Source organism: Gobio gobio (assembly GCF_949357685.1).
Source record: "Gobio gobio genome assembly, chromosome: 23".
In the NCBI taxonomy this organism is placed as follows: Eukaryota; Metazoa; Chordata; class Actinopteri; order Cypriniformes; family Gobionidae; genus Gobio; species Gobio gobio.
The window spans coordinates 1271602-1284813 of NC_137119.1; the positions used below are offsets into that span (position 1 = coordinate 1271602).

At 50.2% G+C, this 13212-nt stretch overlaps 1 protein-coding gene across 1 annotated transcript in view; it reads left to right on the plus strand.

Moving 5' to 3' along the window:
• Window positions 1-243: 243 nt before the first annotated feature.
• Window positions 244-13212, plus strand: part of tgfbr1b (transforming growth factor, beta receptor 1 b) — an 85634-nt gene continuing 72665 nt past the window's right edge. Inside the window, exon 1 of the mRNA XM_079805951.1 lies at window positions 244-485. Coding sequence (XP_079662077.1) covers window positions 386-485 — 100 coding nt within the window. The 5' untranslated portion in view covers window positions 244-385. The remainder of the gene's footprint in view (window positions 486-13212) is intronic.

Consider the following 13212-nt stretch of genomic DNA (forward strand, 5'->3'; position numbering starts at 1 on the left):
AAGTCAACACAATATATAACACTGATCTAGAGGATTTGTTTTTGTTTTTAATCCTAAAATCTTACATATGGTGCCTTTAAATCAGGAAAATTGGATTTACAATAACACGCAGACAGAAAGAGCCGTGGAATGTGTTCTTATGCAATCAGCGCGTCCAGCTGAGCTCCAGACGGAGAGAGAGAGAGAGAGAGAGAGAGAGAGAGAGAGAGAGAGAGAGAGAGAGAGAGAGAGGTTCTCTCACTCACTCCGGCTGGGCGGGATCGGTGTCGGTCCGTCCCAGCCAATGATCAGACGTGTTTCTCTACCCCTTTTTTCTCCCTATCCTTTCATTCCTCCGGCAGCTCAGTCTGCCCGAACGACTCGAGTCTAGCAGAAGAAGAGGAGGATGAGGATGAGGAGGATGAGGATGATAATGATGGATGCAATACCGTGTCGTCTCGTGTTTTTAGCCCTGTTCTTTGGAGCCCGGATCCAGCACACAGAAGGTAAGCCCAATGCGCGCCCCCGTGCGCGTGCGTGTGTTGTGGCCCTGGGGCCAGCGCAGGGCTGCTCTTTGTTTGCAAGCAACTGCAGCCCCAAAGAGAAAGCGCTCCTGCAAAGATGGCGCAGAGAGAGAGAGAAAGAGAGAGAGAGAGAGAGAGAGAGAGAGAGAGAGAGAGAGAGAGAGAGAGAGAGAGATGCTGTCAGTAGAAGAAAAGCACAGCAAAGTCCGTCATAAATCACACCTGATGGCGTTTATAAGCGGAATATTTGCTCATGTGTGTTCAGATGATCACCTGTGATGAAGGAGATCGATGTTTTCGTTCCTAGTTAACGTTACAGGCTGATTGTGTTTATAGTTATCAGTCTTTATGTTCATACACACACACACACACACACACACACACACACACACACACGTCTCATCTGCCTCGAGGCGTTGTATTTTGCTATTCTCAGTCTTATCCAGACCCAGAGCATTTTAGAAACACATAATGTAGGTAAAGTGTGATGTAGGATGGCATAATTATCAGTTTGTTTCGCGCTTGTCGAAACTTCTTTTTTGTTTTATAATACTCTGACGGTCAACTCCCTGTTTATTTACTGTATACCCAACGAAAGATTGTTTAACACTTAAATACATTGATAACACTTAAAATGCCCGATATAAGGGGTTTTACGTATTTTTACGCTAGCGGGATCGGGCTAACTGTTTAAAACTGGGCTTTAAATACTGCTAGCGCTTTTAAAGTTAGAAATAGTCGTCATTCGTCTCAGAATGTAACTTTTAATACATTTTCTTACACGTCTGGCATATTTAAAAACGTTTAAAATGTTCCGTCACCTCGTTTGACTTTTGAGTTAGCTGTTAGCTGTTTGGCTAACTTGTTTTCACTAGTTGGAAAAGCGAAACACAAATAACAAAACAAAGCGATTGCTGTCTCCATTTATGTTTCTGATATACGTTAATGTTTAAAAATACTTTTGGTTTATGTGCTACTGTTTAATTAGCCGTTAAGTGAGGGAGAAATCGATCAATCGCAGTAATTATTATAATAATAGTAATGTAAACAGAGGATGATGTCAGATGTGTGTGTATGGAGTGTAAACAGAGGATGATGTCAGATGTGTGTGTGTGGAGTGAAGATTGTAGATTGTCTCATATTAGTCAGTATTTATGGGTCACACCAAGAAAAAAGTACAATTGTATTTTTCTTTTTTCTTTGTGTATGGTATTAGTGTGCAAGGGTTGCATCACGTTGTGTGAGAGTTGAGGGTTGCTTCAATACTTGTACATTATTTTAAAATGTACAACATGTATTGAAGCCCATTTCCACAACAAAATGAAAACAACGCAATAATACTGGACAAAAAGTCGAAATTGTATTTATGAGATGAGGTCATAATAATGACAAAGTTGAAATTGACACAAATGGCGTAAATGTGCTCAGAAACGGCCACTTCTCGTTTCTTAATCTGGTTTGTCACATGCAGTTCTGTGATGGAATCGACTGCAGGCTTGAGCATGTCACTTTAAATAATTCGTATTCGTATTATTGTCTGGCGGGCAGGGAGCCGTTATTGTCATATGCATTTATTGCCAGGTGACTTGCATTCGTGTCACCTTCACTAAATCAGGGACGGCTGCTTTATCGGCACTATATGAATCACAAACGTCCTTCTGGAAATCATGTTCTGAATGTCAGGAGAGCAGTGATGCATAAAGTCAACATGAAACGCCGTTCACAACCACAGTCAGTGTGTATAGTGTATAAACTGAGGAATCAAGCTCAATCAGCATTTGTGGCGTAATTGTGAATATAGCCAGAAAACATGGACGGAATCGCAGAATCGAGACTTAAAACAGAATTTACTGAATGTGGTGTTTGACACTTGATGAATAAATGAAAAGCAGGTCAGTACACTTAAATCAAATCGTGATGTAGACTAGAGTCCGGGAATATTAAACCGCAAGAAGACTATTTAAATATGAGTCGTGCATGTTCTGTGTGAACGAATGACACACACACACACACACACACACACACACACACACACACACACACACACACACACACACACACACACACACACACACACACACACACACACACACACACACACTGCCTCTTCCGCCCCACTATGAACTTCATCTCCAGAGCCGCTCTGAGAGTCACTTCACCGTTTCTTTCCCGTCATAAACTCAAAGATCTTCACGGAAACCTGTCGATATAAAAGTTTGAATTTTAACTTGACAGAAATATATTACTCGTACAATTTTTCTTCCGTGTTTTAATTTGAACGGAAATGCGGCTCGCTGTTTGACAAAAAACACTGTTTAATTTCATGATTAAAAGATAAAATAAATGAATGTTTTATGTCTTCATTTGATTACCAGAAAATACACAACACAGTATTTGTGAAAAAAAAATCATAAAAAGTATTCAAATAGTTGTTTTTATGAGTTCATTTAATTAGACGTGCTTTTTGATTATTAAAATGTAATTAAACCATTGAAATGGAATCCAAGAAATGTAAAAATTTGAGAGATAAAACATATTTCATAGGGCCCTAAACGTGTCATTTTTGGTTAAACTTTTGCTAAATTGGTGTTAAATCGTATGTTTAGTGATTTTATAATTAATAAGACATGCTTTTTGATTACTAAAAATGTAAAATGGGGTCCAAAAAATGTAAACGAAATTTTTTTTTTATAACAGATAAAACTGATTTCATTTGGTCCACAAAAATATTTTTAACTTGTTCCTCACTTAGAAAAAAAAAAAGCCATGTATTATGAATTCCAACGATATAATTCCTCGTTTGTTGTTGTGGTGTGTGCTATTATTACTTCATATAGTTTCCGTTATGCGTGTGATCAGGCCTTTACTGTGGAGAGGCATTTACAGACACAGAACTGTGAGTCTTATAACGCTATAAACACATTAATTTCTGGTCATTTGTCTGCTCTGTTTTGGGCATTGAGGAAAAGGTAAAGTTATTATTTCCCCCATATCATGCTACAGTTTTGTATACTTTATCTTGTGGCTTTACTAGAGTATTTGTAAGTGCTTCACTGTGACTCAGATTTCTGGTTTGCGAGCCAGAACTCATGTAAACACCCGATTGAGCTTAACTTGTATTGAACTGTATATTCCAGAGCCTGTGTAATGGATGCTGTGGCGGTCAGAGGCATGACCGGTGTGTAATGGAGGCCGGCCGATGCACTGTGTTTGATTTAAACCCCTCTGAAGAGCGTTTGATACACACTCACCACAATGACCCTGCCTTTGGGACAGGAATCTGAAGTATTCCGGTGACCCCACACAGCCTGTTGTCCCGGCTTAAAGAACCAAAACTAATTTGAGAAGTTGCATTAGTGCCAGCTGTGATTGAATTGAGAGGTAGTGATGCGTTTGGCCCAGCCGGCCGAGGGGAAATAAACAGAGACGGCTGAAGTTATAGAGTTTGAGTCACAGTAATGCGGGATCGTTTGGTTTTGAGTGGCGTCTGTTTGTTTGTTTCCATGGAATTGGTTCATACTCCCGGATAACAGGAAATGAGCAAAGAAGCGGGACGTGGGCGGAGCTGAGGACTAACAGACAGCAGACAAACGGCAATCCACCTGTCACTCAAAGTGGCCACGTCCTTAATTATGCAGGACTTTAAGGCTTTATATAATAATATAATAGTAATAATAGTTATAAAAACACCCCCCCTCCTCACAGTCGTTTGTGAATTATACGCGTTCATGAGTGTGAAGAGACGACAAACGTTTCATGGTAAACAAATAAAACTACAAATATTTTAATGCAAATATTATTAGCAAATAGTTAGAATTAGACTCACGAATTTCCTTCACTGTTCTGCCCCCCCCCCAAAGGTTCCCACATATCCTGGAAAATTTGAGAAAATGTCCTGGATAATAATTTTTCCAGTAAATCGGCGTATAAAGAGTTTATCGCTGGCCCAAACAACCACCGCTCTTTGCAGAAAGTGTGACGTTCAGGAACGAGTTTAGACCCGTGAGAGTGTGTTTCAATGAGGATGTTTAGTCTTGTCAAGTCACCTTCATCTACACAACTGTACAATTCACTTTTTTGCGCAATTGCGAGTTTATATCCTGCAACTTCTTTTCTCAGAATTGTGAGATATAAACTGCAATTGCAAGTTATAAAGTCTAAGACGACTTTTCAGAATTGGGACAATCTGTGAGTTTATATCACGATTATATAAACTCACAATTGCGAGAAAGTCAGAATAGTAAATTTTCTTTTCTGTTCTGTGGCGTAAACGAGCTTCCATAGTCATAATGTCTGATTAAGAGCTCATATTAAAACTGTTTAATAGTTGAGTTATGGCAATAAACTGAACGCCTTCTGAAGACTAAAGGCGCTTTCACACCTACCTTGTTTGGTCCGGATTTTCTGACTTTTCAGTTTGGCCCGAATCTAAATGGCCGGTGTGAAACCTCCCCTGACCACGGGCCGAACCAAACAGACGACATTTGGTCAGACGAAAAGAGGAAGTCTCAGTCCGGATCAAACTGAACAAAGGTTTGGTTCGTTTCTAGTGTGAAAGCATTTTCATTTTCATCCCAGCCCTCTCCCCTTCCCCATCCCAGCCCTCTCCGCTTCCCCATCCCAGCCCTCTCCGCTTCCCCATCCCAGCCCTCTCCGCTTCCCCATCCCAGCCCTCTCCGCTTCCCCATCCCAGCCCTCTCCCCTTCCCCATCCCAGCCCTCTCCGCTTCCCCATCCCAGCCCTCTCCGCTTCCCCATCCCAGCCCTCTCCCCTTCCCCATCCCAGCCCTCTCCGCTTCCCCATCCCAGCCCTCTCCGCTTCCCCATCCCAGCCCTCTCCCCTTCCCCATCCCAGCCCTCTCCGCTTCCCCATCCCAGCCCTCTCCGCTTCCCCATCCCAGCCCTCTCCGCTTCCCCATCCCAGCCCTCTCCGCTTCCCCATCCCAGCCCTCTCCGCTTCCCCATCCCAGCCCTCTCCGCTTCCCCATCCCAGCCCTCTCCCCTTCCCCATCCCAGCCCTCTCCGCTTCCCCATCCCAGCCCTCTCCCCTTCCCCATCCCAGCCCTCTCCGCTTCCCCATCCCAGCCCTCTCCCCTTCCCCATCCCAGCCCTCTCCCCTTCCCCATCCCAGCCCTCTCCCCTTCCCCATCCCAGCCCTCTCCACTTCCCCATCCCAGCCCTCTCCCCTTCCCCATCCCAGCCCTCTCCGCTTCCCCATCCCAGCCCTCTCCCCTTCCCCATCCCAGCCCTCTCCGCTTCCCCATCCCAGCCCTCTCCCCTTCCCCATCCCAGCCCTCTCCCCTTCCCCATCCCAGCCCTCTCCCCTTCCCCATCCCAGCCCTCTCCACTTCCCCATCCCAGCCCTCTCCCCTTCCCCATCCCAGCCCTCTCCGCTTCCCCATCCCAGCCCTCTCCGCTTCCCCATCCCAGCCCTCTCCCCTTCCCCATCCCAGCCCTCTCCCCGCCTCCCCATCCCAGCCCTCTCCGCTTCCCCATCCCAGCCCTCTCCCCTTCCCCATCCCAGCCCTCTCCCCGCCTCCCCATCCCAGCCCTCTCCGCTTCCCCATCCCGGCCCTCTCCGCTTCCCCATCCCAGCCCTCTCCACTTCCCCATCCCAGCCCTCTCCCCTTCCCCATCCCAGCCCTCTCCGCTTCCCCATCCCAGCCCTCTCCGCTTCCCCATCCCAGCCCTCTCCCCTTCCCCATCCCAGCCCTCTCCCCGCCTCCTCATCCCAGCCCTCTCCGCTTCCCCATCCCAGCCCTCTCCGCTTCCCCATCCCAGCCCTCTCCCCTTCCCCATCCCAGCCCTCTCCGCTTCCCCATCCCAGCCCTCTCCCCTTCCCCATCCCAGCCCTCTCTTCCCCATCCCAGCCCTCTCCACTTCCCCATCCCAGCCCTCTCCCCTTCCCCATCCCAGCCCTCTCCGCTTCCCCATCCCAGCCCTCTCCGCTTCCCCATCCCAGCCCTCTCCCCTTCCCCATCCCAGCCCTCTCCCCGCCTCCCCATCCCAGCCCTCTCCGCTTCCCCATCCCGGCCCTCTCCGCTTCCCCATCCCAGCCCTCTCCCCGCCTCCCCATCCCAGCCCTCTCCGCTTCCCCATCCCAGCCCTCTCCGCTTCCCCATCCCAGCCCTCTCCACTTCCCCATCCCAGCCCTCTCCGCTTCCCCATCCCAGCCCTCTCCACTTCCCCATCCCAGCCCTCTCCCCGCCTCCCCATCCCAGCCCTCTCCGCTTCCCCATCCCAGCCCTCTCCGCTTCCCCATCCCAGCCCTCTCCACTTCCCCATCCCAGCCCTCTCCCCGCCTCCCCATCCCAGCCCTCTCCGCTTCCCCATCCCAGCCCTCTCCCCTTCCCCATCCCGGCCCTCTCCCCTTCCCCATCCCAGCCCTCTCCCCTTCCCCATCCCAGCCCTCTCCCCTTCCCCATCCCAGCCGTCTCCCCGCCTCCCCATCCCAGCCCTCTCCGCTTCCCCATCCCAGCCCTCTCCCCTTCCCCATCCCGGCCCTCTCCCCTTCCCCATCCCAGCCTTCTCCCCTTCCCCATCCCAGCCCTCTCCGCTTCCCCATCCCAGCCCTCTCCGCTTCCCCATCCCAGCCCTCTCCCCTTCCCCATCCCGGCCCTCTCCCCTTCCCCATCCCAGCCCTCTCCCCTTCCCCATCCCAGCCCTCTCCCCTTCCCCATCCCAGCCCTCTCCCCTTCCCCATCCCAGCCCTCTCCCCTTCCCCATCCCAGCCCTCTCCGCTTCCCCGTCCCAGCCCTCTCCCCTTCCCCATCCCAGCCCTCTCCCCTTCCCCATCCCAGCCCTCTCCGCTTCCCCATCCCAGCCCTCTCCGCTTCCCCATCCCAGCCCTCTCCACTTCCCCATCCCAGCCCTCTCCGCTTCCCCATCCCAGCCCTCTCCCCGCCTCCCCATCCCAGCCCTCTCCCCGCCTCCCCATCCCAGCCCTCTCCGCTTCCCCATCCCAGCCCTCTCCACTTCCCCATCCCAGCCCTCTCCCCGCCTCCCCATCCCAGCCCTCTCCGCTTCCCCATCCCAGCCCTCTCCGCTTCCCCATCCCAGCCCTCTCCGCTTCCCCATCCCAGCCCTCTCCCCTTCCCCATCCCAGCCCTCTCCCCGCCTCCCCATCTCAGCCCTCTCCGCTTCCCCATCCCGGTCCTCTCCGCTTCCCCATCCCAGCCCTCTCTGCTTCCCCATCCCAGCCCTCTCCCCTTCCCCATCCCAGCCCTCTCCCCTTCCCCATCCCAGCCCTCTCCCCTTCCCCATCCCAGCCCTCTCCCCTTCCCCATCCCAGCCCTCTCCGCTTCCCCGTCCCAGCCCTCTCCGCTTCCCCGTCCCAGCCCTCTCCGCTTCCCCGTCCCAGCCCTCTCCCCTTCCCCATCCCAGCCCTCTCCGCTTCCCCATCCCAGCCCTCTCCGCTTCCCCATCCCAGCGCTCTCCGCTTCCCCATCCCAGCCCTCTCCCCTTCCCCATCCCAGCCCTCTCCGCTTCCCCATCCCAGCCCTCTCTTCCCCATCCCAGCCCTCTCCCCTTCCCCATCCCGGCCCTCTCCCCTTCCCCATCCCAGCCCTCTCCACTTCCCCATCCCAGCCCTCTCCACTTCCCCATCCCAGCCCTCTCCCCTTCCCCATCCCGGCCCTCTCCCCTTCCCCATCCCAGCCCTCTCCCCTTCCCCATCCCAGCCCTCTCCACTTCCCCATCCCAGCCCTCTCTTCCCCATCCCAGCCCTCTCCCCTTCCCCATCCCAGCCCTCTCCACTTCCCCATCCCAGCCCTCTCTTCCCCATCCCAGCCCTCTCCCCTTCCCCATCCCAGCCCTCTCCCCTTCCCCATCCCAGCCCTCTCCACTTCCCCATCCCAGCCCTCTCTTCCCCATCCCAGCCCTCTCCCCTTCCCCATCCCAGCCCTCTCCACTTCCCCATCCCAGCCCTCTCCACTTCCCCATCCCAGCCCTCTCCACTTCCCAGCCCTCTCCCCTTCCCCATCCCAGCCCTCTCCCCTTCCCCATCCCAGCCCTCTCCCCTTCCCCATCCCAGCCCTCTCCCCTTCCCCATCCCAGCCCTCTCTTCCCCATCCCAGCCCTCTCCGCTTCCCCATCCCAGCCCTCTCCCCTTCCCCATCCCAGCCCTCTCCACTTCCCCATCCCAGCCCTCTCCCCTTCCCCATCCCAGCCCTCTCCCCTTCCCCATCCCAGCCCTCTCCCCTTCCCCATCCCAGCCCTCTCCGCTTCCCCATCCCAGCCCTCTCCCCTTCCCCATCCCAGCCCTCTCCACTTCCCCATCCCAGCCCTCTCCCCTTCCCCATCCCAGCCCTCTCCCCTTCCCCATCCCAGCCCTCTCCACTTCCCCATCCCAGCCCTCTCCCCTTCCCCATCCCAGCCCTCTCCCCTTCCCCATCCCAGCCCTCTCCCCTTCTCCATCCCAGCCCTCTCCCCTTCCCCATCCCAGCCCTCTCCCCTTCCCCATCCCAGCCCTCTCCGCTTCCCCATCCCAGCCCTCTCCCCTTCCCCATCCCAGCCCTCTCCACTTCCCCATCCCAGCCCTCTCCCCTTCCCCATCCCAGCCCTCTCCCCTTCCCCATCCCAGCCCTCTCCCCTTCCCCATCCCAGCCCTCTCCCCTTCCCCATCCCAGCCCTCTCCACTTCCCCATCCCAGCCCTCTCTTCCCCATCCCAGCCCTCTCCCCTTCCCCATCCCAGCCCTCTCTTCCCCATCCCAGCCCTCTCCCCTTCCCCATCCCAGCCCTCTCCCCTTCCCCATCCCAGCCCTCTCTTCCCCATCCCAGCCCTCTCCCCTTCCCCATCCCAGCCCTCTCTTCCCCATCCCAGCCCTCTCCCCTTCCCCATCCCAGCCCTCTCTTCCCCATCCCAGCCCTCTCCGCTTCCCCATCCCAGCCCTCTCCGCTTCCCCATCCCAGCCCTCTCCCCTTCCCCATCCCAGCCCTCTCCCCTTCCCCATCCCAGCCCTCTCCCCTTCCCCATCCCAGCCCTCTCCGCTTCCCCATCCCAGCCCTCTCCCCTTCCCCATCCCAGCCCTCTCCACTTCCCCATCCCAGCCCTCTCCCCTTCCCCATCCCAGCCCTCTCCCCTTCCCCATCCCAGCCCTCTCCCCTTCCCCATCCCAGCCCTCTCCCCTTCCCCATCCCAGCCCTCTCCCCTTCCCCATCCCAGCCCTCTCCACTTCCCCATCCCAGCCCTCTCTTCCCCATCCCAGCCCTCTCCCCTTCCCCATCCCAGCCCTCTCTTCCCCATCCCAGCCCTCTCCGCTTCCCCATCCCAGCCCTCTCCGCTTCCCCATCCCAGCTCCAGCGCTGCCCTATCATTTTACAGCACATTATTATTCAGCCGCTCAGACTGTGGGATTTGTGGTTTGGATGCAATGGGAGACAGTGGCATGATTAATGGAGGCTGTCAAAGGACATAAATCAAGCGTTTCTGCAACTGCACTGTCAACAGATCAACATGGTGTGTTTGTGAAGTGATGCATACACAACAGTTTAAGCTTGCACAGAAATGTACATTTACTTCCAGATCAGCTACTTTACATCGCATGTTTTTATATGCCTTGGTGAGAAATATAACAACACGACGGCCTGGTTTCACAGACTGAGCTTAGATTAAATCAGGATTAGGACGTATAAGTATCTTTGACAAACATGCCTTAGAATAAAACATCACTGGTGTGAATCTTGAGACCAAACAATGGCACTGACATACTCAGACATGCTTTGAGTTCAGACATGAGACGCGCTTTAGCCTGAAATGTGAAACCAGTCTGACCGCAGAGATATGAGCCGTGGTGTAGGTGGTTTGTTATGTGGTCCATATGACTCATAATGCAAGAAAAATTTGCTTCATTTCCTCTGAACTTATTCCATGGCGTTAAAGTCATTATTCAACTGAAAGGCTTCTCATTTTGCAGTTATTCAGTTATTCATATTCATACACGATTGCTCATTAGATATGCACCTGAAGTCATCAGAACCGGTCAGACAGAAGTGACTTAAACTGCAGTTCCTGGACTGGCCACTAGAGACAGATCTGTATCTCCCTCATGTTAAAATGGCCAACTTTACAGCAGAAGAACACATGTTTACCTGTGCTTTTGGTCTGTACGTCTAATGTTGCCCTTCATGACGACTGTGAGGGGGGGGGGGTGTTTTTATAACTCATTCGTTTACATTATATAAGGTCCTAAAATTGGCATGAAACGGAAGTTGCGATTGCTCTTTTCCTACTATTGTGACGTATACCTGAGTGAAATGGCTTCTGAAATGAGAAAAAATGATGAGATATCGTTCTTTAGTTGGGCGTTGCTAACAAAATGGAGGAAACGAGACAGACCAGGATAGCCCCGCCCCCTGGGGGGGGGGGTCTTTAAAAAAACGTTTTTTAATACACGATTTACATTATGGTTGAGCTAGCTGGGTGGATTCTGATCCCTGTGTGGTTCTGTGTTTATAAAGAGCGGTCCGTCATGTGCTCTGACACACCATTAGCAGAGCCTCGGGCTGCCAGAGAAGTTGTGTTTAAGTGTTGAACACACTCTCCTGCTCTCTCTCTGAAGGCTCATTATCCCGTCAGCTTCAGAACGCCGTGGACATGAGGAGGCCGCTTGTGCAGTGTTGTGTCCTAGAAAACCCGGAGCCTTCATCCCGTCCTCAGACGCTGTGATGGAACCAGCACCCGCTCCTCTCGCCCAGTGCTCCCATCCACAGCAGAATCAGAATAAAGTTCTGTGTCTGTCAGCTGATCACAGACTCGCTGTTTCTTCACCAGATGCCTCTTTTAAATAAACCTGACAACACATTCATGAACGGGATTTGAGATCCATCTCTCTTGAGTGAAATGTGCGCTCTGGGAGCAAACACTGTGTTCAGCTGTATCCTGAAACTCTCAGAAAACATGTATTGATTTTAATAAACTGGAAAGGAATGGGAACAGATGCGGTTTTGCTCCAAAAATAGCCTGTGATCCTCATAAACATGGCTTCATATTTGACTCGTCAGTGTTTCCCACACAGAATCAACACCGGCCGCCACATATTGCTTAATTTTCAATTAAATAAATGTTCTAAATTTTAGTTTAATAATATCCTCAAAATATTCAATAAATAGGCTATCTTTTGGTACTAAATAGGCCTACTATTTGTGCAATATTTATGGTCCATTAAGGATCATAATATTTGTATTATATTACAATTAGTGTAGTAATCAAGGTTAAAATAGAGAATTCCAATGCAAAGAGGCAAATTTGAGTAACTTACTGGCTGGAAAAATAATAATTTTCATTTGTAAAGCCATGGTTTACCTACTAAAGGTGCTTGTATGGCTCTTTAATAAATATACATGTATCTAATCTGGTTGCTCAAAGTATTGCAGATCATAACTGCTTACTTATTTTTAGGTTTTGCATTTGAATAAACATTTAGACATGATCAAACACTAGATTTCTTTAAATGTGAACTTTTAAAAAGTTAATAACTTGCATCCTAATATTTTTAAATATTCTTATATAAGCAAACACAAGTTAATATTAATGATTGCAAGCAAATATAATTTAATCCAAGAAAAGTTTAAAATAGTGCTAAAAATGCAAACTTATTTTTCCTTACATGTACAGTAGGATATATAGATACGAATTGATACTGAATCAAGATCGAAATTGATATTTGTTCCAATCACAACCCAGCCCCCGCCCATCCCTTGGCCCCACCCATCCCATGGCCCCGCCCACCACAAATTGGTTTCCAATCTGTGGGAAACACTGTTCGTACTTTTTCCTAATGCAAGAAATATTAGATTTATTTTCCACTGAACTGAGGAGTGGGCGGAGTTATGTTCTGTTGGCACGATGTGCTCTGATTGGGGGAGATTTCTCTGCAGAATTATGGGTAATGTAGTTCCTCGCGGATTATTGGGTTTGAATGGTAAAAAATCTGTACACGTCCTGGCGAGTATTCAGTTAAAAACTTACTCGATGTGTCTTTAGTGAACGTACACAGAGTTGAGTGAGAAATCGGGCGTTACAATGAGTTTGGTCCGTGCGGCTCTTAAAGGGCCGGAGCTCATATTCTGTGTGAAGCAGGGCAGGAACGCCGGACAAGAGAGTTTTTAATGATAAAACAATGAATAGTAAGTTCCGTCATATTATTCAATTACTTTTACAGTTTTTTGCCGTGGTATGGATTCAGTATCTAAATGTAGGTATTTTAGTCTGGTATCGTATCGAACGTATTTGCTGTTATTCTCTTTTTTATGTTGGTTTACAAATTTGTACCTTTTTACATTTTTACTATTTTAGTTTTAAATTTTGTCAAGGGCTTGTTTACATTTATACTTTTTTATAGTACAGGACTGAAGGCCAATGGTGCAAGTTAAATTAAAAAATAACACTTCGAAGCTTCATGATGCAGTGTTTTGAAATCGTCATCACTATATAAGTCGTTATTTAGGGTTTTTTTTGCGCACAAAAACTATTCTCGTCTTCATAAAGTTATTGTAGAGCCGCTGTAGTGAGATGGACTTTGTAACTTTAGTCTTTAGTGTCTTTTAAGGGTCTTGAGAGTGTAAAGTTGAGCCAATGGAGGCCTTTCAGAGCATCAGCTTTACACTAAAATATCTTCATTTGTGTCTGAAGATGAACGGAGGTCTGACGGGTGTCCAACCACATGAGGCTCAGTCATTCATGACACAATTTACATTTTTGGGTGAACTA